Source organism: Cibotium barometz, chromosome 55 (genome assembly GCF_041138505.1).
Source record: "Cibotium barometz isolate CiBa-2024 chromosome 55, ASM4113850v1, whole genome shotgun sequence".
NCBI classification, from domain to species: Eukaryota; Viridiplantae; Streptophyta; class Polypodiopsida; order Cyatheales; family Cibotiaceae; genus Cibotium; species Cibotium barometz.
Genome location: NC_141100.1, coordinates 37,267,367 through 37,293,064, shown reverse-complemented (window position 1 = coordinate 37,293,064; position 25,698 = coordinate 37,267,367). Strand labels below are relative to the sequence as shown.

The window sequence follows — 25,698 nt, the reverse complement described above, 5'->3', positions numbered from 1 at the left end:
GTGAAGGAGGGGGAGCTGGCATCTCCTGGTCCTCGGTCGCTGCAGGGGTCTCCTCCTGAAGGGGAGCAAAGCTGTTCCTCACGGGAACCCAGTGAGGCTGAGACTGTGGCTGTTGCTGCAGCGGTCTCTGGGCGTGCTGCTGTGGCTGTCTCCCTTGGCGGCGCCCCTGTCCAGGCTGCCACTCCGAGGTCTCTGTGGCCTGAGCAGGTGTCCCGGAGGCAGCCTGCCGAGCCGAATCTGTGGGCGGGCCATCAGTAGCCTGCTGCTGTGGTGAGGGTCGAGGTCTCCTGCGAGGGCAGGCCTTGGCTAGATGACCGACCTGCCTGCAAATGAAGCACTGGTTCGGGAGCCCCGAGAACTCCACTCTCTGATCTATCCACCCCCCCCTATCCTAGGTAGCTGAATGACCTTAGAGGAGGAGATGTCAGACACCAACACTCTGACCGAAGGTAGCCCAGCTGCTCTGGCCACCACTGAAGCTGCTGAGGGGCCCGTCTCTAGTACCGAGCCCACCAATGCTCCGAGCCTGGAGAGGAGCGGAAGATACTCCCGGCGGAGACCAGGGAAACAAACTGTAACATGGAAGAGGCGCTCTCCCTGCTCCGCCGCTGCTGGGTCAAATCCATGCTGCCAAGGTTTGAAGAAAGCCCGAGCACCCCTGATGTCAAGGGGACTCATGGCAAGGACCTTGGCAACGCTCTGGGCGGCCTCGAACTCGATCTGATAATGTCCCCGGCCCAGAAGCTGTACATCCAGGATCTTGCCCACATCTGCAAGAAGGCGGGCCTGAAGAAGATCCCTGATCTCCCCTCTGCTGGGGCGAGTGCCGACTATACGGCAGATGGTGGAATGAGCCTGGAGGCGTTCCACCTCTGCGGTGAGACTCGCTTCCTCTTCTGGCGAAAGAGAAAGCCTGATGGGGGTGTCCTCAGGGGCGGGCGAGGGGGCTGCGGATGAGTCCCTCTGAGGCGGGGCGAGAGGAGCCTCCATCAGAGTCTGAAGCTGCGGCGGCGAAGGCGAGGCGAAGGCGGGAACCTGTTGGAACCGAGTTGCACACAGAGAGGCGGAATACGGAGCGAAAAATGAAAACAAAACCCCCAGGGGGCGGAAGCAAGAAAAGGAGGGGGGGGGGGGGGGAGAAGGCGAAGGAGATAAAACCTAAAAAAAGGGGGGGGGGGAGGGCAGGGGTTGCGCGCAAGAGGGATGGGAGGAAAAAGCAAACTGGCGGAGGGGGGGGAATGAGTCGCTGCAGAGAGGAGGAGGGCGCGAAGACAAGGGGGGGGGAGGCGTAAGGGAGAGGAAGGCGGCGAGCAGAGCTATGGGCAGCAGCGAAGGCAGGCGGAAGGTGGGGGCGCAGCAGCGAATGCAGACGGGGGGCTAAACGAAAGGCGGCGGGGGTCAATGCAGGGAAGGCGGAGAAGGAAGAAGCGAGGAGGAAGCGAGCAGGCAGGGAAGGCGATGGGCGCAGTGCAACAACGCGAGCAGGGAGAGGGGGCGGGAGCTTCAGCGAGCGGTCGTCTCTTTTTTGACCTTTACCTTTCTTGTAGCTAGCAGATAGTTGTCTCGGTGATTTCAAGTTTTCCAACTTCCTAAGGAGTTGGGGGATTGAGGAATTGTTGTGTTCCTCAAGAGCCTGAGTAGGTTCTGGTTTTGTCTTGTTTCAACAGTGATAGTTTGGAGGAATAGTAGCTTCAATTGAGTTGATTCCTAGATACCTAGCTATGTGGTTTCGTTAGATAGGTATGAAACCTGATTTTGGAGGCAGATATATATATTTTTTTCAAAAAGGAGACTTCTATTAAGTATGGAGAAAATTTACAAAATGGAGATTTCACACCAAGTAAGGTGGAGATCTCAACCAATTAGGAGCCATGTGCAGCCAATAGGGTCCCAAATGAGAGGACGTGAAAAAGATACCAATGTCCCACTCTCTCATAAACAGACCGCGCTTCCTCTCCGCAGCCCTCGAAGATCCCTAGATTCTGGCCCAGGAGCCATGATGGTGTGAATAATATCACTCCAAATCCTGCAAAGACACTGAGAAACAAGAACGGGAGTACCCTCAATGGCCTCGGTGCATCTAGCCTTCCAGAAATTCCAAGCTGAGATGCTAGCAATGTTTCCCTTGCTTTATTTCCAAGAGTGGAAATGTCTTAATGCTAATCCTCAAGATTAGTGGCCTAATCCGATAGGGTTAGAGGAGCCTTGGGATTAGGGAAAGCAGGTTGATACAAGCTGCTAAGGCTCATGGTTAATAATGCCAAGTATATTGGCTATTTATGACCGGACAATTCTTTATAGCAGCAATAGCCACTATATAAGTGAGACTTGGGTTATTATTGTTCACAGAGAGTCATTCACTCTGTGGTTTGTGATGGACCAAGATTACCATCGGGAACATGATTGGAGAGGACGGATCACGAACGCTCATGTCGAAGGCCTCACAGCAGGTAGGCATTGGTGGTATACCAGTGTTGACTGGCATGGTTCATAGGATTGGAGCCTTAGCCTCCGGCTCCAGGGTGATTCCGAATGGAATCTATGGTTGGGTGGTGAGCTAGTTTGCACCCCTTCTATTTGGTACTAATCTAGTTGTTAGACTCTGACAGATGTTCCTCTCTTGCTCTCAGAAGCCAACCAATCTGCTTTGCACTGCCTCGTGTAATAAATTGCTGATCTTGCCAAGGCTTGCGTGCAAGGCGATTGTGGCTGAGCCTAAGTGAAAATCCAAACTCTTATAGAGCTTCTCTATCATGTTGCATATCTTGGAGTCCTGAATGAGGGTGTCAAGGATCCGGGTGCTCAAATGTCTCTCCTTCCTCTAGGGGATAGAATGACAGGTGCATGATTGGAGAAAGTAATGCCTGCCAAAATACCAATCATGCCACCATGTCCCCAAGCCCACTTGTCTACATAAAACTGGTCTAATCTGGACAGGTCAGGGCCTGTACTCCTGTTGTTGGATCTCGAGAAACACAGACTCCTGAGGCTGCATCCAAACTCTAGTAATTGCAAGGGTCCTGTCCCCTCAAAGCTAGAATCAAATCCTCCCAAGCTGAATACTCTCTGCTAGAAACTTTAGCCATGCCACCTCTGAGTCTATCTTGTGTCGACTCTAACGTGTTGAAATCCCCACCCATGCACTAGAAATCCACCTATGGGAGGGATTTGCTTGCTGCGGCATTCGGTGCATATATTTTCAAAAAGCCCACTCTGTCCTCTCCAATCTTGATGGTCACACATTGAGCTCTTCCAGTGACAATGGTGCTTGAGTCGACCATTGGAGGTAATAGCTGCTCGTTGACGGAAATGCATACTGCACCTTGGATCCCGGAGGGGCCAAAATCATGGGACCAAAAGGTGTGGCTCGTTCCCTAAATGGTCTTCGCGCAGTGGCGGGTACGCCCCTCAAAAAGATGATGTTCTTGGCAGAGGAGAGTGTCGATGGGCCCATTGACTGCTGCTCTGTGAAGCTCCTCTCTAAGCTTCTAAAAGCACTGCGGTGCTCCCAAACCCTGAATGTTTCATTAGACAATCCACATAGCTAAGATCTGTGGGAGGCGGCATTGTTGGAACTGCCCTCCACTCGAAGAGTCTTGGGCGTGGGTTTGGACAGAGAGTAATCACTATCTATCCTAGGGCAAAGCCACGCCATGAATCCTGCCCTCCATGTGGAGCCACTATGTCCAAGACGTGGGCTCCACTTGTCACAATGGAGGTATCTGTAGGAGGGACGAAGGGGTACTGCCATTGAAACATCAAGAAACACAAAAAGGAGCACCTCTAGGTTGGAGGACACCATCTCCCCTTCCGGGTCTCTATGGCCAAAGCCACCCACCTCCATCCGTGCCAAAGGCTAGAAGTCAATGAGCACGTTGATGATATGAAGATCATGCAAATGATATGAGGGCTTGCAACTACAATAGCTAGGTGTGAACGTCCTTGGGCACTGTCTCATGAACAATACACACGTTGATAGGATTTTTCGTGCTCAAGGAATATGCCCAAAAGATGTGCCTACCTCAAATCCCAGAAAATGAAATAGCCCATAGAGTATGGTTTGCAACCTTAGGAATAAGGGGCTGCTATGTGGCCACCTTCCATTATGGAACTAGCTGTTGGCAGCCGAACCAAAAGAAGAAAGAGCTCGTGCATGCGCAAGTGGACGGGGGAGAGCAGTTATCGAGAATCACAACATTTCCGGGAGGAGAGCCTGGAGGACTCATTTCTGAGTGGGGTCAGCAGTTGCTGTCAGACTCGGCGTACAATCAGAATCTGATCACTTTGTGTCAGCTGGAAGAGCTTGTGGTCAGGGGTTCTAAGTGAAGACCAAAGCTGTAGGAGGTTTGAGCTGACTTGGGAGGACGGCTGGAAGAGGCAGCTGTACTGTTTGAGGAGTTTGCAGTGTGCTCAGGTATCCACCTGTGTCAGCTGAAGATCAGGGGACATCAGTTGAGTGGACTGGTGCTTGATTTGTTGTTTTCTGCTAGTGTTGTGGTGCTGGTGGTTGTTCCCTCTTCACGGTGGTGTGGTCAGACAAGCTATAGAGGCAGGTCTCCTTGACACATCAGCGTCAAGACTTAAAATGTAATAGTCACAATGCAAAAAACAACTGAAAGACACATCACTGCACAAGATAATCTGCAAGAGACAAGCACTGCAGAGTACACCACCACTGGGGCCACGAACGGGCCAACCCCCCTCAATACCGAAGTATATTATTGGAGTATTTAATGCGTACAAAGTTCCAAGGGCTTGCTAGCTAGATAATCCATTGCAATGCAAATATAAAGAGAAGTTACCCAAACAAAAGTGTGTTGGAGTAGATTGTAGATGCCGGACTCATCGAAACATGCACACGAACAGGTATAAGTACACAAACAGGTACTAGCACACGGTTTGCAATAGCAAGTACTCAAACAGGTACACGTGGAGTCGATTCACAATCAGTACATCAGGTGCAGTAGGTACTACTGTAAGTACAGCAGGTACAGTAGGACTTCCAGCAGGTACTGCAGGTACAATAGGGTTTCCAGCAGGTATGGCAGGTACAGTAGGGTTTCCAGCTGGTACTGCAGGTGCAGAAGGGTTTCCAGCAGGTGTACTTGCAGGTACAGTAGGGTTTCAGCAGGTACTGCAGGTACAGTAGGGTTTCCAGCAGGTGTATGTGCAAGTACAGTAGGATTTCAGCAGGTACTGCAGCAGTAGGGTTTCCAGCTGGTACTGCAGGTATAGTAGGGTTTCCAGAAGGTGCACTTGCAGGTACAGTAGGGTTTCAGCAGGTACAGCAGGGTTTCCAGCAGGTGTACTTGCAGGTACAGTAGGGTTTCAACAGGTACTGCAGTACAGGGCAGCCAGGTGTGTTATCTTCTTGGTGTCGATTTGCACAGAGAGAGCCCAGCAATGATGCCCTTTTTTTTTTTGCCCCCATGAGAGAGAGGAGGGAAGCACTCGTGGGAGAGGTTGGTGGAAGAGGGTGGAAGAAGTCCAACTCCCCTTTGACATGTGGTAGTGGTGGGCACCTTTATAAAAATCCCCCCCCCCAATCCATTAAAGAGGGCCACATGGGGTTTAAATGGCCTAGGGAGGTGCCCACAGTTTTGGCTGGCTATACCTTGGCCCCTAGGCCCCGGGCATTGGCCAGTGAGCACGGTGCCCGACTTTAATAAAGTCGGGCACCGTGCATTGGCCAGTGAGCACGGTGCCCGACTTTAATAAAGTGTGAACAATAAAGGTTATAAAACCTTTACAAGAACAAACAAAGGTTTAAGTGAATACTTACCACCTGTTCACATGCCACAAACCATGTGAAAATATAGGGCACTCCCACGGTTCACGGGTGGGCGTTCCCTGCTCGTGAACTGGACATGTCATAGCAGGCAGTCATTGTAAATAGTAGGTCTTCTCAAGCATGGAACTTGCTCTGTGGGGAGCCTAAACTGGGATCCTTGACAGTGGGTTCCATGTCGTGGCAACACTACGGGTGACACAAGGCCTGGCCTCTTGTGGTGACACGACATCTTGGCTTGGAGTACGGGCGACATGAAGCCCATACCTTGGCACGAAATAGGAGACGACCACTTGGGCAGCCAAATAATGACATCAAACACCCCCCCCCCCTCCCTCTTGCGCGCGCTTCTAAACAGTTGACCTTAAGTGAAAAGCCTCCAAATACACATGAAGAAGTTGTGGGTAACCTTTGAAGTAGTCTTCATCAACCCAGTTTGTGTTGATAGTTCTTGAACTTTAAAAGGTATCATTTGGAAAGCTTACCACCAGGTAGCTTTCTCTCCTTGTGAAACACAATCTGCTCAGGCTATAGAACTTCCTCTAGCTCATCAACCTCTGGCGGTTCTTCTGTAAGACAGGCTCTTTTGGCTCTGGCCCCACATACTACTACAATAGACTCACATGAAAGGCATTGTGAATCCATCAAGCAATGCAAGCCGGAAAGCAACCTCATTGATTTGCTTGATCACCTTGAAAGGTCCGTAATACTTGTAAGAGAGCTGAAGGGATGATCCCTCCTTTCATGGCCTCTTACAAAGTCTTGCTTTCTGAAATTTCGGCATACCCAATCATTCTCTTTGATGTCCACCTCTCTTATGCTTGTCGGCAGCCCTCTTATGCTTATCCTATGAACGAGTAATGGCTGTCCGCAGGTGTGCAAAGGCAACATCAAGATCTCTAACATACTCATCACTTGCAAAGATATCATCCTAAATGCAGAGGATGGGTGGCAATATGGTGTGCTTGGTGGCTCCGCTCTGCTCTAGATGTTTGACGGTGGCTCCGCCTCGGGCTGGCGGTCTGCAGCTCTGCCACTCTGCTCCACCGGGATCCTCCGAGTCCCGGACCCTAGTGCTTTGATGCTAGGGGCCTGGTATCTCCCCTCCCTGATGAGGATTGCAGGCTGGAGAGGCGGAGGTGCTGAAAGAAAAGGCTCATGGTCGGAAGGAGGCGGCGGCACAGGGGAAGGCGAGGAGGCGGATAGGAGGGCAGGGTGGCACGAAGGAAAGGGCGGGGGAGGAGAGCTCAGGTGGGAGGTGCACACAAGGGAGAGGCGGAGTTCACCGAGGCAGGAGGCAGCAAGGAGGAGACAACCGACGGCGAGGGAGGGGGGCTGTGCATAGGAAGAGGGTGGGGTAGTGCGCAAAGGCTAGGAGGCATAGGGTGACAATGATGGAGGGCAGGTGCTCACATGGGGGGAGCTGTAGCAGCTCGAACATTTTCTTTGGGCTGACTTGGTGTGATATTACCCACGCTCATGGCCACTTGGGCCAGGATTCAGGGATCCTCGAGGGCTGCAGAGAGAGCATGGCCAGTTCATGTGAGAGTGGGATTATGGTATCTTTTTCACTACCACTCATATGGGACCTTGTTGGCAGAGCACAAGGCACAAGATTGGTTGAGATTTCCCCCTGCTTGATCTGCAATTTTATACTTAATAAAAGTCTCTTTTTAGAGGAAAAAAAATACATGAGCTTTTTGCAGATGCTCGCATGAAGGGGGGGCAATATGCTACTGCGCTGATACATTTACACCCACAAGGCAGCTGAGTTTTGATATGCCTTTTTTGTTTTTGCTCAGAAAAGAGACTTTGCTTTGATTTGTCTTTCTCTAACTGTAAGCTGAAAACTTGACCTAGAATTGTGGTTTTTAGGTGCAGAGAGGTAATACTGCATGAAGCCCCGGGTGGCTGAAAGGGTATGAACGATGTCACTCCATATAGTGCAGATACATTGGGTGTCATAGACATCAATACCCCCGAAGGCCTCTGAGTATCTGGTCTTCCAGATATGCCATGCCGTGATACTAGCAATAATCTCCCAGGAGGTGTAAATATTGAGCGTAAACATCTTTGAGCTATGCTCCTACGGACAAGAATAACAGGATTCGCATCATTGCCCTCGAAAAGGAGCTGTGGGCCAGATTGAGTCAACCATGCAAAACCACCCCAAGTAATATAGATAGGATCACTCCTCAATCTGCCTAAGAGCTGGGTTATAGATACCCAAATCCTCCGTGCTCCTTTGCACTCCCATAAGCAATGATTCACCGTCTTAGATGGAGCTAGGCATTTGAGACAAGAGGGATCCACGCGAAAAATAGATCTCTATTGGTTGGTGGGCAACCCACCGTGTAGAAACAGCCAGAAGTAGGAAATCTTGCTCCTCCTGTATGAGTTTGAGAGTCTCTGTGAAAATATCCTTTGAATGGGGGGTGTTATGTCATATGCCTCCCAATGAGGCCTAAGAGTGGGAACTCTTTGGATCTGTCCAAAGCATGAACAACGTGGCGTTCCACAGTGTTAGTTGAAGAAAGGTATGCTCCTCATGGGGTTAGTCACATTGTTTGATTCCCACTCACCAGGCTCCCAATGTAGATATCTGATAGGGCATCCACCATATAGCCATAGGCACCACGAGGCATGAGTAACCATCACTGGGGAAAGGGTCAGTATACCAATGCTTCCCAGAGATACCCACTACTCTCACTGGATGGATTATAGAGCCCGGTGTGATCACTTGTACATCATATCTCTCCATCTGCCTTTCACAGACTGAATGGAAGAGAAGGCAACACCCTCTTCCTCCTTTGGCTTCGAGAATCCCAACACCTGAAGGGGCACACCCGTATACAGGGATCTTCTAGAGCTGCTCAAACAAAATGCAGCAGATTTATGAGAGAGTGGAACCATGGTATTTTCTTCTCCTCCACTCCTACGGGGCTTTTATGGCAGCATATTCCCCCTCAATGGTTGAGATCTCCCTAGCTTTTGGTTTGAGATCTCCCTTTGTATGATTTTATATTACTTAATAGAAGTCTCTTTTCTGACAAAAAAGACTGCATGAAGGCTGAGTTCACTGAAATTCTTTCTTTGGGAAGACTTCTCCCTTGTAACAATATATAAATGAGATCATCACTTTCTGGGCAGATTCTATTCAGGAACTGTGGCAGGAGCAATTGAGGCATTTATTTGTGGCATCCCTTCAATTTCTCTTTCGCTTCACTGGTAACAATTACACGGACCAAGCATAATTTGGTTTATTTGTACATTAGATTTATCATGATCAGCATGGGTGTCTAAATCAAATTTGATTATAGGAGACAAGGGGAAAGCATAATTAGGGACTTCAATGTAGCTGCTGCCATCTGCCTACCATTAATCCAGGGGGCTCTTCAAGATATTGATCGAGGAGTTTTTCCCAGGGGATTCTTTCTCAACGTTAATGTTCCTGTAAATCCTTCTCAACATAAGGTTTCTTTCTTGACATCATGGCCTTTTGAATTTTGAAGCTGGCTTTTATTTTGAAGTGTGCACTTTCCTTTACCTAATTATTGTTTTTGTCATAATGATCCAATAAGGCTAAATTTTGCAGCTTGCCGATCTAGACATGGTTTTGTGCTTGTGTAGGGCTTCAAAGTTACAAGGCAGGGAACATCACGGTTGATGGCAAAGTGGTGCAGAGTCTCCTCTCAAAGAGGCTTCTCTAGGGCTCGTGTATGCAAGGAAAATGCCATAGGAGTTCGACTTGCACAACTGGGAGTAGCTGCTTCTGCAGTGGTATGCTTTTTATGCTTCAAAGAATTGCAGATATTCAACCACGAAACATCTACATGGCACGTTTATATCTATATGCACTTTAAAAAGGTAGGGAGCATTCACGTGGCTAGTACATTGAGTGTTTTTGGATAATGGAGTACCTTCTTGATAAAGGCAGTGATGGTAGTGATTTTCCAGATTTGTGAAAGGAGGCGGCTGTCACAAAATTGTAAGTTCTTTTTGGTGCAAAAAAGATTCTTGTATCAATCAACTAGAGGAAAAATTTCAGCCTTGGCTGATTACAAGCCGCTTGCAGGAGGGAAGGTAAATATACCAAGGGAATGGAGGGCGTCTTCCTCTATGGCTGTGGCTGTTCTCTCCAGCCCCTTCCTGACAATCTGGAGGAGCCCCAAACATGGCAAAGTTGCCACCTAGGCACCGAAGTTTGTCATGGGTAGTCCTTGGTAAACCTATAGCCAGAGGGATTCTCTATCCTTTGTAGAAGTTTGGGACATGTAGTTTCAGAAAGCCAATGTGCTCATCCCCATCTTGGAGTAGAATCTCTACTAGGAGCTACCTGGAACCCGTACTGAATCAACCTCTTGGGGAGGCAAGCGAGCACCAACCAAAATGCAAGGTTCCTGCCTTGCTGACCATGGGTTTGGTGAGCGTGACTGTCTTGGGAGGATTTCACTGCAACAAGCAATGCGATCAAGGATGAGGTGGTGCTCCTGAGCAAAAAAAATGTTGATGTCACAGCTGGTTGTAACTCCTCCCTAGGTTGCCCAATGATGCATGTAGTACTCATATATATTCCCTGATTCATACAGTATGCACAGTAGTGTAGTTAAGGCTCCTGCCTTGCTGACCATGGGTTTGGTGAGTGTGACTGTCTTGGGAGGATTTCACTGCAACAAGCAATGCGATCAAGTTTTCCATCACCCTCTGTAAGATGCAGCCACCACTGAAATCATGCAGAGGGGGCTCTGATCTCTCTAATTTGCCATGGGGACCAATAGAAAAAGTGAGCAAAGCACAGCTCTCATCCACGCCATGGACTGCCAAGATAATATCATGCCTAGTAAACACGCCTGGCCATTGTGGGGGGTCGGGTCAGGGATAGGGGTCAGCCACTCCTAGGGAATAGCAGAGTCGATGTCGAGGCTAAGTCTGTCTCTACCCCAGATCCCAGCTAGGCCTCTCCTAAGCCCTTGGGGGAAGCTGTCTGAATGCAAGCTAATCTCCAAGGGACTTGGTAGGTCCTCTGCTTAACGCTCCCCATGATACATGAGGTTGGGCCCCCAACATATGGCCACTTGGTAAACTGATCAGGGGGTTCCACAGATTAGCATACCCTCAAGGCACCAAGTCCCAAGGTTGCCCTCTCCTTGCACCTCCTCCCCATATAGAGGCAAACTATTCGGGGCGGGCTAGCATACCCTCAAGGCACCAAGTCCTTTCGGATAGAAATCCCACCTCACGGGGGGGGGGGGGGGGGGGGGGGGGGTGTTTTAGAAACAATAGCTCCATCTAGGCCACTCAACCTATGAATACCATCTCTCCGCCTATGGGGGCTTGTAATCTCAAAGAAGTCCCCAGTGACTCTATCTTCGGCCTCAATCCAGAAGGAAGTTCTGGCATGGTATCTGTACTTCACCCTTCTCTCCTTCGATGGATCTAATCTCTGTACGGGTGGCAGCAAGCCGACTCTCAATCCACAGGCTATCAGGGAAACTCTCTTGAAGACGCTAGAGAGAAGCAAGACCCCTCCGAATGCTCCTCTCCTGCTCACGAAATCCCTCCAATCTGCTCTATGCTGCCTCTTGCAAAAATTTGTTGATCTCGCCAAGGTCCCCATCCAAGGTGCACGCGGCAGTACCTGAGATAAAATCCAGTCCCGCCCATATCTGCTCTATCCTATTGTAGATCTCGGGGTCCTCTATGAGGTTGTCCGGAGTCCTAGTGCTCACATGCATGTCCTGCCTCCAGGGGTCCTCTAAGGATAGAATAATCAGAGAGTGATTAGAGAAAGTGGTGCCTGCCAAGATGCCAATCATGCCCCCGCGACTGCAATCCCACTCATCCACATAGAATCTGTCAAGTCGAGAGAGGGTGGGGTGGGTGCTCCTCCTATCAGACTGCAAGAAGCACAGGCTCCCAGGGTTGTGCCCCAACTTTGGTAGATGCCAAGGGTCCTTTCCCGTGAGTGCAAGGATCAACTCCTCCCATGCAGAGTACACTGCGCCTGAGACTGTAGCTGTGCCTCCTTTGAGTTTGTCCTCTGCTGACTCTATCATATTAAAGTCTCCACCCATGCACCAAAAGTTAGCCTGAGGAAGAGCTTGATCGATTGTACTCCAGAAGGTGGCTCTACCTGCTGCGGTGTTCGGGGCATAAACATTGAGGAAGCCCACACAGTCCTCTCCAATCCTAATGGTAACCCACTACGCTCGCCTAGAGACTATGACACCTGAGCTTGCCACTGCTGGGAAGAGCTGCTCGTTGAGAGAAATACATACTTCTCCCCGCATCCCAAAGGGGCCGAAAGAGGGAGACAGTGTGTGTGACTCTTGCCTGGTAAAATCTTCCCACAATGACGACGAGTATGCCTGTCGGAAAGATGGTGCTCCCGGAGAAAGAGAATGTCGATGGGTCCCCCAACTATAGCTGTATGTAGCTCTCCTCTAGGGACGCCTCACCTCTGAAAGCATTGAGGCCCCCCTAAATCCTGAATGTTCAAAGAGGATATCCACATATCAAGCTTTGTGGGAGGTGAAACTATCGGAATTGCCCTCCACTCGAAGAGTCTTGGCGTGGGTTTCGACGGGGAGTAATCACAATTGGTCTTGAGGCAAAGATGTGCCAAGTGGGCACGAATCCTATCCTCCATGTGTCGCCACTCTGTCTGAGCGCGAGAGTAGGCATACTCTGAACTCCATCGATCACAATGAAGGTATCTGTAAGAGGGGGGGAGGGTATTGCAACTGAGATATGAAGGAACACAAAGAGCAGCACCTCCAGGGTGGAGGACACCACCTCCCTGTCCTGATCTCTATGGCTTGAGCCAGGGGCCAGAAATGGGTGAGCATGTCGGTGATGCGCAAATCATGAAGATGGTGTGAGAGCTCTACTTCCTGTCCCTAGATGGCGGCAGCCACTGACTCCGAATCCCACCCATCCCTGGGGCTGCACTCAAGGGAAAGGAGAAGATCATTGCGCCACTCTCTGGTGTGGATGGTTTGGAATGATGAAACACCACACAGATCCAAATGGGAGCCATTGTCTCCTAAAAAATATTAGTTCCTTCCACCAATAGACATCGGAAGAAACTATAATCCACAGGCAACCCCAAGATCTTGGGGGACCCACTTGGGGACTCTGGCGGGAGAGCCCTCACTGGGGGCGGGGGTGGGGGGGGGGCCGGGGGGGTGGGGTGTGGGGCAGCCTCCTGGACTGGGGGCAGCACGGTTCGAGGGGGGAGCAGCTTGCAGCTCAACCTGTGATTTTTAATTTCAACCACGAGATAATTTAATTTTACATTTTATGGGTCATTTTGATTAGTGAATGGGCATTTGAGGTGCAACATGCATTAATGGGCCTTAGTTGTGTATTTCCAAAGTTTTTCTTTTTAGTGTATTTATGCATACACGTTTTTGTTTATATGTATTGAAAAAAAGTAGTTTACTTTCACTTAGGTTTTTAATGGCATATGTTACCGACTCCACATTTGAAATGGTGTCATCCATACACAAGCTTTTCCCTTCATTTTTGTGCGAGGGTAGTTTGACTAAGCCATGTTTGGATATTTTGACATATCAAGATTGTAGAGCTGAGTCCTATTTGATACCTTGCTAAACATGCTAGACCATTCAAGCTCATTTTTCAAAATTGGCCAAGCTTTGTGAGATGTGGTGGCATTGACTAAGTGCAGCACAAGAAAATGCAAGACAATACTTGTCCATGCGCTACTAGCAACTAAACCTGTTTCAGGTCCCACTAGCTATGGAGCGAGTCCTTTTTTCCCCCCCAAGAAAAGTGAATTCTATTAAGTAATATAAATTCGTACAAAGGGAGGTCTCAAACCAAAAGGTAGGGAGATCTCAACCAATCGGGGGCATTAAGCTGCTATAAAACCCCCGTAGGAGTGGAGGAGCTCATAAATCTGCTCTGTTTTGTTTGCACAGCTCTAGAAGATCCCTGTATGAATGGGCCCAGGTGGCCAAAAGAGTTTGAATGTGTTACTCCATATACTGCAAATACGTTGGGAGTCATAAACATGAATACCCTCGAAATCATCTGAGCATCTGGTCTTCCAGATATGCCACGCCGTGATACTAGCAATAATCTTGGAGGTGGTATAAATACTCAGCAGAGGTGGTGTGTAACGTAACTGGGGGATATCCTGAAGCAAACATCTCTGAACTGTGCCCCTACGGACAAGCATAACAGGATCAGCTCCCTTGCCCTCAAAAAGAAGCTGTGGGCCAGATTGAGTCAACCATGCAATAGCGAACCCAGATTGAGTCAACCAAGTAATATAGATTGGATCACTCCTCAATCTTCCCAAGAGCTGGGCTATAGATACCCAGATCCTTTGTGCTCCTTTGCACTCCCTAAGCAATGATACACTGTCTTGGATGGAGCTGGGCATCTAGGACAAGAGGGATCCACGCCAAAAATAGATCTCCACTGGTTGGTGGGAAAGTCACTGTGTAGAAACAGTGAGAAGAAGTAGGATATCTGGCTCCTCCTGTATGAGTGCCAAAGTCTTTGCGAGAATCTCCTCAGAATGAGGGGTGTAATGTCATACGCCTCCCAGTGAGGCCAAAGAGTGGGAACTCTTTGGGTCTGTCCAAGCATGAGCAACCTGGCGTTAGGCACATAGTAGTTGAAGGAAGGTATGCTCCTCGTGGGGTTAGTCACGTCAGTCCATTCTCACTCACCAGGGTCCCAATGTAGATATCTGATAGGGTATCCACCATATAGCCATAGGCACCACAAGGCATGAGTAACCATCATCGGGGAAGGGTCAGTATACCAACGCTTCCCGGAGACCCACTACTCTCATTGGACGGATCACAGAGCTATGTACGATCACATCTCTCCATCCGCCATCCAGACTGAATGGAATAGAAGGCAACACCCTCTTCCTCCTCTGGCCTTGGGAATCCCAAACCTTGAAGGGGCATGCCTGTCCGAGAAAACCCTCCACCACAAGTGATGATACTCATCTAAAAATGTACTAGTGATCTGGTGGTTAGGTATAGCTGCATCCATCTGTGCAGTCCCTTGATCACTCCCTCTGAGATGCTGGGTAGTTGCCTCTCTCTCATCATCTAGAAGACACTTAAAATTCTCTAGTCAAGTGCTGTCGCTGTTCAGATCTGGTGGTTAGGTATAGCTGCATCAATCTGTGCAGTCCCTTGATCACTCCCTCTGAGATGCTGGGTAGTTGCCTCTCATCATCTAGAAGACACTTAAAATTGTTCTAGTCAAGTACTGTCGCTGTTCATCTCTCCCAGCCTGGCCAGTGCATATACCCTGCTGCACCGAGAGGTCTGCCAAGATCATCTCTGGTAAGGTCATTCCACATAATGGGCTGCCTGTCAACCTCATTTGCTGAGCTTGGGGTCTATGACGCAAAAACATCTGCATGCTTCTCCAAGCCCGGATAGCGGTAGTCTTTTTGAATGAGATAATGACACATATGTCATTATCAGAGATTAAAAGAGCCTTAATGCAGCCGGTTTCACTTTATCTGTTTTTAAATGGGAATACTCTTTTACAGAATTATATACATGAATGAAAAACTTTTGGCCTTTTAAATATACTAAGGTTTTGATAGTTTCGATACCTTCACCTGAGATGAGAACTTACACTGACTGACATATGTTGCTGAGCTCCACTGCCAAGCACCGAGGTGAATTGGAGGCCGGTGACTGCTGTGGTGGGAACAAGTGGTTGGCAGGTATGAAGCCAGGTTCACCAGTGATTGGTGATGCTGACTGCTGCCGTTTGCTGTTGGCTGAGAACCATGATTGCGCTAGATCGGAGCTGCTACAGAACTTCTGAAGCAGTCACTCTTGACATTGACGAAAATGTCGCAGCAATCACTTGAGGGTGACTATAGCCTGCTACAGAGAGCTGAGGACGAGCAGTTGGAGCAATACTGTCAGTTGTGTTACGTGTATAACAACCCACCTGAATCCTGTAAACAACCGTAATGCTACCTGATAGAGTACTGCTGCTTTATGCCAAACACTTGCGGCATCCATTGATTGGACAGATGACACATTGAGTCAAGCAGGTAAATTTCCTCAAGTGTTGAAGAACTTCCTCCATGACAGCAATAGACGAAAGTTCAATCTTAGCCATTGTAGGAGACCTGCCATCAAACAGAGAGCAGCAGAAATTGTCAAAAGGCAAGAGCTTCGCCACCTATGTACATGCATTGACTGAGAAAAGGTGGTGCCAGGACACATGGTATATTGAGATTAGATGCTGCTGGTTGCTGATCAGAACTAGCAACAACTGGCAAATGCTGGCAAACAAGCTTTTGGCACCAGGCAAGGTTGCCAAATGGAAACAAGGACCCCTTGAACACAAAATTTTGGCTTGTTGGGAATCAGATGAATACAGCACAGCAGCCTCACTAGATGAGAAGGGATGAAGCAAGAACACAAAAAACTAAAAAGCTGCTAAGCCCATGTGCTCTGATACCAACTGAAGAAAACAAATTTGAGCGCACACATATAATAATAATAATAATTATATATATATATATAAAACAAGAGAAGTCTAGGTTTGCGAAAACTCGTGAACTGGGAGTACAAGCCTAGATGATTGCAAGCTATGCTTCAGCTCTCCTTTATAGGGTTGAAGAAATGGTGATAACCCTTAGAAAAACAAGGAGACAAAAGGCTTAATTGAATTCCTGTACTGGGAGTGCAAGCCTAGATGATTACAAGCTATGCTTCACCTCTCTTTTATAGGGTAATAACGCTTAGAAAAACAAGGAGACAATTTGACAAAAGGTAAGTTTTCATTTTGCTCATGACCATGCACACGACTTTTGACTCCTAATGACCTTCGACACAGATGATATCTAGGAGAGATTGCGCTTCAATAAGGAGAAGAGAGGTGAGCGGCTGCTGCAGTACTATCGTAGCCAGAGGGAGGCTTAACTCTTGTGAGAGGGTACAGAAAAGATAACCATGCTGCAGCACAGCACGTTGAGAGGAGAGAGGCCACAGGAGAGTCTTGTAACCGTGAGCAGAAAATGAAGAACATGGAATAGAGCCTGTATTGAAGATGCTCGTACATCAGGAATTTCTGTTGTTAGCCCGCACAAAGGGTGCAGCCAGGAGTGCAGGTCAGACTACAGTCAAAAAGACACAGGAAATAGGGCTACAAAACCGTACAAACAGAACGGAACTAGGAGCTGAGCAGCCTGACGAAACCCTAATTTGAAATTGTTTGCAGTGGTCTTGAATAAAACTTCTTTCACCTCCTCCTTCTCCCGCATCTTCGCCTGCATCAACATATGGAAAAGTTTTTATTGTGTTCAAGTTGGCTGCTCACCCTTTGATTGGCATCATGCCTTCTGCCTAAGCCAATCATCCTCCACCCCCACCCCCACCCCCACCCCCACCGGCCAGAAGAACAATCCTTTTTTCGGAAGACGAGCTTAGGAGCTTACAGGCAGATTTTAATAAAGAAGTCAAGACCACACTCATTGGAAAGATTTTTGACTCATCCTTGCCACTCTCAGGCTAGAGATTGGATCCTGGCGGCACTTCCCACAAAGCCTACCTCACATTTTACCAATGCCCGCTTGCTTGGAGGCTTCTCCAAGCAGGTTTCGATTCGGCAGAGGCAACCTCGGACTCTTGAGAGCAGCGAGTTTCCTCTCAGCCCAAGGAAACTATTCTTCCATTGGAACTTTGACCTGGTGCTAGAGGACCACGACTTTTGTTCGATCTTCCTCAGGGCTCTTATGGATCTATTCGAAGTTTTTGGCTTCCATAGGGTCAGCCTTTGGATAGGTTTTGGAAGTCCGTGCCCTTCTAGAGACATTGAGTCAGATGTACATGCCTTGGAGCATCTTGGTGATGATGTCCATGTTGATGATTAGGTCTTATGCTCCTCGATTGCCATTACACTTGTTAACTTTCCGCCCCTTATAGGGATAGTGCATACCTATGAGAGGTGCCAAACTAGATCTGGCGCCATGTTTTGTGCCTCTTTACCATGAGTTGTCTCATGGAATTGGCAAGGCCTTGGTGGCTTCTTTCCTCGCCTGCTAGAAGTAGGGCATTAGGAACTAGCTTCACCATGTAGTTACGGATGGTCTCTTGGATATTTTTATTAGGAATCAGCTTCAACTTGCAGTTACAGATAGTTCCTTGGATATTCTTATTGGAAATTGGGTGGGGGACCAAGTCCTGGAGATCACCCATCCCAGTTGTGTTCATGCCAAGTGGCGCTTAATTGGAGGTTTCCACAAATTGGTGTAGCCATCTAGACCCCAAAACCTTAAGGATGGGGAACCTCTTGTCTATCCATTTTGTGGAAATCTCCTACTGCTACGCTTGGCACCACTTTTCTCAACACCCTCCCTTGGTGCCACCTTGTTCACTTTTTTCTTAGCTCGAGGGTTAAACTTGTCCATATTTTCTTGGCTCAGAGGCTCAACTTGGCTTGTTTCGTGGCTCGGAGGTTACACTTTAACCCATGGCTCTGATACCATGTTGGAAATTGGGTGGGGGGCCAAGTCCCAGGAGGTCACCCATCACGCCAATGCACGCTTAACTGGAGGTTTCCACAAATTGGTCTACCCATCTAGATCCCAAAACCTTAAGGTGATGGAGGACCTCTGGTCTATCCATTTTGTGGAAATCTCCTACTTCTATGCTTGGTACCACTTTTCTCAACACCTCCCCTTGGTGCCAACTTGGCTGCTTTTTCTTAGCTTAGAGGTTGAACTTGTCCATTTTTTCTTGGCTCAAAGGCTCAACTTGGCTTCTTTCGTGGCTTAGAGGTTACACTTCAACCCATTACTTTGATACCATATTGGAAATTGGGTGGGAGGCCAAGTCCCGGGAGGTCACCCATCCCAGTTGTGTTCACGCCAATGCGTGCTTAACTGGAGGTTTCCACAAATTGGTCTAGCCATCTAGACCCCAAAACCTTGAGGTGATGAGGGACCTTTGGTCTATCCATTTTGTGGAAATCTCCTACTACTATGCTTGGCACCACTTTTCTCAACAATTATGCTCGCGTAGGAGCATAAGCTAGTGCACTAGATCTGGCAAGCTTTTTTTTGGGTACACTTATTGGTCCGTTGTAGATGGAACGAAAGGTGCTACTTGCAATTATTTTTTATATGATTGGTTATGGAGTTATTATTCCTGTCGAAGCACAGTGGATTATGCTTATGGAGGGTGGATGGAAAATTGGTGTGCTAAATGTGTATGCTTCTAACCTCAAAGAAGAAAGAAGTCTTTTTTGGAATGCCATCATGGACTCCCTCCCTGTCATGAAGCCATAGAACTTGATTTCCACATGTACATAGGGGTCCATGGGCAAAAGGAGAAAGTGCCTATAAATAGGACTTGGGGTACATTGGTAGGATCCTTTGACACTTTTACTAATTTTGGTCATCTTGTACCTTTGGGCTCCATCAATGGAGATTTGGCCTTCCATGGTCAAGTTCATGGCTAACTTGAAAGCCATCCTCTTGGTGAGAGGTTAAACACACTTAGGCTATTTGTGCATCTTCTCTTGCTACATGCACTTATAGATTTTCTCTCTCTTGTATATTCATGTGATGAGCCATTTGATAACTAATCTCATGATTAATGGAAGTCAATGGTAGGCTTGACACTATGGCTACAAGGATGGAAGTTTTGGAAGAGAGGGTCGCTCGGCCAATGAGCCAACCTTCCTATGATAGTGGTCATGGTGCTTTACATGAAGGCAAGTAATTTGGGACAGCTTTTGAAGGCCGTAGGGAAGGCAAGCTACCCATGGTACAAGAGGTTTCTCTCAAGGTAACACATGAGCATTCCACCAAGAATGTCACTTTTGGATTCATGGCGGATGCTAGGAGGCCTTCTATGCGGGAGATGAAGCCTACTACATTCCAAGCGGGTTCTTCTCTCAATTGGATGGAAAGCAACTTGCACCTACATTCAGACATGAGGAGTCAAATTTTGGGGATCTGAGGAGAGTACCTTTGCATCCCAAAGCAAATCAGTTCTCCATGCTTGAAGAGGAGGTGTATGATATGGATGATGTGGTTGAGCTTGATTGGGAACATATGTCATTCATTGAGAGACAAAGAGAAGCTCATGATAGGTGGATGGAAATGCCAAATTTCCTCAAGAGGGAGTACAAGGATTTTGCACAATTCCTTGGATCTTTTGTGCAAATGTAAAAGCACAAGCCCTCGCACCATCATGAGAATGCATCGTCAACCGTGTCAAAGGATGTAAAGGACAAGATTTCACTCTCTAAGTTCAATGGTGATGGTTCAGCCCCACATGAGTTGGAAGAATGGATGAATAAGTTGGATACATACTTTCAGCTCTATCCGAAGAGTGAAAGGGACAAAGTGCATTTTGCATCCTTGCATTTGGAAGACTATGCACATCAATGGTGGAGACATATGCTCAAGGAAGGAGTTATGCCACATACTTGGGAAGAACTTAAGCATGAAATGAATATGACATTTGTCTCGCCTTTGGTTCTTGACCGATACCATGAAGAATGGTATGAACTCACACAAAAGGGCATGTCGGTTAGGGAGTACATCAAGAGGTTCATGAAGCTCTTTATGTTTGTGGATGGACTCAATGAAGGCATGCGATTGAAGAAAGTTTGTGCATGGTCTAGATTCATACATCAAAGCGGATGTCTTGGCACAAAGACCAAGCACTATCAAAGAGGCTATGAGGTTGGCGGAGCTATATGAGCCAAAGTATAAGAGGGTTCAGCCCAATGTACCTTTTCATAAGCCATTTCACACTTCTTCAAATGTGGGAAAAAGTCTACCTTCTTCTACATCCACTTATACTTCCAAATTCCATACATCTTTTGGAAGTGGACAATTCACAAGTGGAGTTCATAATGATGCTAAGAAGAGCAATGGGTTTGTCAAGAAGCCTCCTCAACCATTCAAGAAGACTCAACGGATGGATGATCCTAAGATTGAGGAATTGAGGAGCAAAGGCCTATGTTTTAAATGCAAAGAGAAGTGGTCACCCGGGCACATTTGCAAATCAAAGAAAGTGGTGGCTACTATGATCATTATGGATGAGGATGATGATTCCAAGTCATCTCATGATGTGGAAGAGTTTGAAGATTGCAGCGAGGAGACACATGAAGAAGACTTGGAGGATCATTCTTTTGTCAAAGAAGAGGATGAGTTTCCTTTTGACCCCGATGGAAGGGATCATACATGCATTTTGAGGGACAATATGCTAAAAGATGCAGGAAATGCAGAAAATGCAGCCCATGTATGTTCCATTTCACAAGAGCTTTTGGCGGGTTGCAAGAGTCCGAACACCTTGAGGTTGGTGGGCACCATTAATGGGAGAGTTGCACACATCCTGGTGGATTCAGGGAGTACTCATAGTTTTGTTAACTTCAAATCCCTCAACTCTCTCAAACTATCTCCGACGGAGCTACCCATAACCTTCCAAGTACAAGTAGCAAATGGAGTGAATGAAAAAGCCAATTTGTTTTGCCCTTCAACAAGAGTGAGTTTATCCTCTTCATATGCTTGGGAAGGTGACTTGGTAGTATTGGACATGGGGCCCATTGATGTGATTATGGGATGTGATTGGTTGGCTTCTCTTGGTGATTTTCACATGAACCTTTAACAAGGTGTTATGAGCTTTTCACATGATGGACAGCTTGTGGTATTGGCTGGAAATACACCAAAAGAGCTTTCTTTGATCACTCCAAAGAGATTCAAGAAGGAACTCAAAACTCTTGGTATAGTCTATGCGTTGCATGTCACTCAAGAAGGGATGGATAGCAATGGACAGCACATAGACAAGGATATGGCAGCTCTTCTCAAGGATTATGAGGACATTTTCCAAGTGCCAAAGAGTTTGCCACCAAAGAGGGAAATCGACCATGCCATTGTACTTGAGCCGAATGCAAAGGTTGTGAACAAACCTCCTTACCGGTCGTCAAAGGTGGAAAGGGAAGAAGTGGCAAAGCAAGTGCAAGAATTGCTTTCCATGGGTCTCATGCAACCCTCACAATCTCCGTTTGCATCTCCCGTTCTATTGGTGAAGAAGAAGGATGGTTCCTTTCGTATGTGCATAGATTACCGTGATTTGAATAAGGTAACCATCAAGAATAGATACCCCATACCTCGCATCGATGATCTTCTTGATGAGCTAAAAGGGGCAAAGCTCTTCACCAAGATTAACTTGAGATCGGGATACCATCAAATAAGGATGAAGGAGGGTGATGAAGAGAAGACGGCATTTAGGACCGAAAGAGGATTGTTTCATTTCATGGTTATGCCTTTTGGTCTCATGAATGCCTCGGCCACCTTTCAAGCACTCATGAATAGGGTGTTGGCTCCTTTCTTGTTCAAATTTGTACTTGTGTTCTTTGATGACATATTGGTCTATAGCAAGAGCAAAGAAGAGCATTTCGTACATGTGAAGCGAGGTTTTGAGGTCATGAGAGAGCATAGATTGTTTGCAAAGGAGACCAAGTGCACTTTCATGGTGAATGAGGTTGAATATCTTGGACACTTGGTGGGAGAAAATGGCATTAGGGCTGATCCAAAGAAGGTGGCATGTGTCAAAGAATGGCCAACCCCTACTAATGCAACTAAATTGAGAGGATTTTTGGGTCTATCTTCTTTCTATAGAAGATTTATGGAGCACTATGCATCAATTGCGGCACCTCTTACCGATCTACTTAAGAGGGAAGATTTCTTTTGGGATGCCATTGCCGACAAGAGTTTCAATGAGCTCAAGGCTTTACTTACATTAGCTCCTATTCTTGTTTGTCTGGATTTCTCAAAGACATTCTTTGTGAGAGCGGATGCAAGTGGAAGAGGTCTTGGGGCAGTCATAGTTTTTTCCATACGGGACCATACGGCAAACGCATACGTGTACGGAAGTATGATTGGAGTATGGTTCAGCCCCATACGTGACCCTAATTTCCATGAAAAAAGACAAGAAAATATACAATTTAATTTGCACACATTTAAACTTCAGAGACACTTTAGTACTTCCAAATTCCAATTTCCAAGTTCAAACTTCCAAGTTCCAACTGGTTACTGATGTTCAAAGTTCAAAGTTCAACTTCAAAGTTCAAACAGTTCAACATGAGTTTTGAAATAGTAGCTACAGCCTACTAGCTACAACAAAAATATGAAACTTCAAAGAAATAGCTACAGGGCCCAGGCTACAGCCTAGGTCCTAGGGCCCACACCAAAACATCAATGATCAAACACCAAAATGCATCACAAATGATGACTCATAAAGTAGCTGCAGCCTGCCCAGTGCCCACTGCCCAGTGCCACTGGCTAGCATGTTCAAGTCTCAGGCTGCAGCCTGCATGTCACACACATGATGCATCCTCATCATCCACATACTGAAGGCTGGTCATCCTCATCCTCATCAATGCCAGCAACTTCCTCTTCCTCCTCATCCTCATCCTCCTCATCCTCATCATCCTCAGCAGAGTCTTCACTAACATCCTCGGTTGCCTCTTCGCCATGGGACTCGAAAGGAGTGGAGCTACTTGAAGCTGCAGCTGCGTTTCAACGCACGTCTCCTTCAACTTCCAAGCCTTTAACTTTGGTGATTGCCCATGGGAAGGATGATGAGAGGGCCAGCCACCAACACGCACTTGCCTGAAGAATGAGGACTTGGATAGTAGGACCGTAGGAGGTGGAGGCTGTGGCTGCAGCCTGCAAGGCTGCAACTTCAATCGTCGAGAGCGGCACCTTTGTCGAGAAGCGCACCCACAGATGACAGCGACACGACGTATGACTCCAGCCATAATTGTTTAACACAACTTTATCGGGCACGCCGTTTTTTCCCCCAAAAAAGGCCACGTCTGAAACTGTTTTCCATACGCGTATGATATCCAACGTATCATACGTCTGGAATCTTCAATCGGACACGTCCGGTTCCAACTATGGGGGCAGTTTTGTATTAAGAGCATGGTGTCATTGCATTTGAGAGTAGGAAGCTTTCCGAGAAGGAGATGGAATTGCATGTGTATGAACAAGAGATGTTGGCTATACTTCATGCAATCAAGAAATGGCATCACTATCTTTATGGTGCTCATTTCAAGGTGAGAAGTGATCATAGGGTGCTGAAATTTTTCCTCTCTCAACCCAATCTTTCTCCCAAGCAAAAGAGATGGTTGGCTACGCTTTAAGGATATGACTTTGAGATATCCTATACTCCGGGAAAGGACAATGTAGTAGCGGACGCATTGTCTAGAATGTGGGTTGCACCTTGACATCAATTATGGAAGTGTATAGTGAATGGATAAAAGGGATACAAGAGGAGTATCTTGTCAATGAGAGTGCTGCCTGTATTTACAGAAAATTACAACAAGGAGATGGTGAAGAATTTCCTCATTATAAGCTTCGGAATGGTCTACTATGGCACAAGGATAAGGTGTATTTGGTTCCAACCTCATCCTACATTCCCAAGGTGCTTCATAAGATGCATTCTTCACCGCTTTCGGGTCATCTTGGTGTTCTCAAGACATTTGACAAAGTGAGCAAAAGCTTCTATTGGAAAGGCATGTGGAGGGATGTCAAGAAGTTTGTTTTGGAATGTGTGTCATGCCAAAGGAATAAGGATAGTGACCAATTGCCAAGTGGTTTACTTCATCCTTTGCCTATTCCGGATGGAAAATGGACTCACATTTCCATGGACTTCATCACGGGCTTGCCAAAGACGAAGCATGGATGGGATCAAGTATTTGTGGTGGTGGATAGACTCACCAAATCAGCTCATTTTATTGCTTCCAAGACTACTTATGGGGCTTCTCACATTGCCAAGCAATTTATGGAGCATGTATTTAAGATACATGGTTTGCCACTCAACATAGTTTGTGATAGAGATACCAAGTTCATGGGCACTTTTTGGAGGACATTGTATGGGAACTTGGGGACTCAAATCACTCCTTCTACAGCCTATCACCCTCAAATGGATGGGCAAACGGAGTGCACAAACAAACGGCTCGAAGTGTACTTGAGGCACTATTGTCATGACATGCAAGCATCATGGGATGAATGGCTTTACCTTGTTGAATTTTGTCATAATTCAAGCAAGCATTTGAGTATTGGGATGTCACCTTTCGAGGCTCTATATGGGTATCAAGTGCACGTGCCATGTGCCATCTATTGCCTTCCATGAGGATAAAATGGTTAATCTTTTAGCCAAGGAAGAGTTGGAAAGGATGAGACAGCTTCTTTAATTATGCAAGGATAATATGAAGAAGGCACAAGAAGTCATGAAGGCAAATGCGGATGAGCATAGACGCAAAATGGAGTTCGTGATTATGTGTTGCTCAAGCTTCCTAAGAGCCGTCACAATATTCTCAAAGGGTCTTCCAATTCCAAGTTGGCACATAGATACTATGGACCATATTTGGTAGTCAAGAAAGTGGGTGATTTGGCTTATAAGCTTGACCTACCTCCTTCTACAAGGATTCATAATGTGTTTCATGTATCCAACCTTAAGAGGTTTATGGGCTCTCTTCCTCAAGAGATTGAAGAGTTACCACCGATGGATGAAGAAGGAGAGATTATCTATGAGCCGGAGAGGATTGTGGACAAGAGGACAAGGGTTTTGAGGAACCGGAACATTGATGAATTCCTTGTGAAATGGAAGCGCTTGCCCATAGATGAGGCTACTTGGCAATCAATGGAGTATGTTCAATAACATGGTTTACTTGATGGAAGTATTCCTTGATCAAGTGGCATGATTATTATGTGAAGAATGGGCATATCATGAGGTTTTATATGTGCTGTAATTTCTGGACAGCTTTGGTTGGATCTATTGTTGGGGTTACCAATCTACTCCAACACACTTGGAAGATCATTTGGTTCGATGACAAATATGTGGGACCCTTTTGGGTGCGGCTACGCA

General features: G+C 47.1%; 1 protein-coding gene across 2 annotated transcripts in view; it reads left to right on the top strand.

The window, feature by feature from the left end:
* Positions 1-25,698, top strand: part of LOC147607709 (uncharacterized) — an 83,391-nt gene that overhangs the window by 46,099 nt on the left and 11,594 nt on the right. For both annotated transcript variants that reach the window (XM_086790398.1, XM_086790399.1), the window contains exons 5-7: positions 8,939-9,016; positions 9,109-9,262; positions 9,419-9,568. In XM_086790398.1, coding sequence (XP_086646524.1) covers positions 8,939-9,016; positions 9,109-9,262; positions 9,419-9,568 — 382 coding nt within the window. The remainder of the gene's footprint in view (positions 1-8,938; positions 9,017-9,108; positions 9,263-9,418; positions 9,569-25,698) is intronic.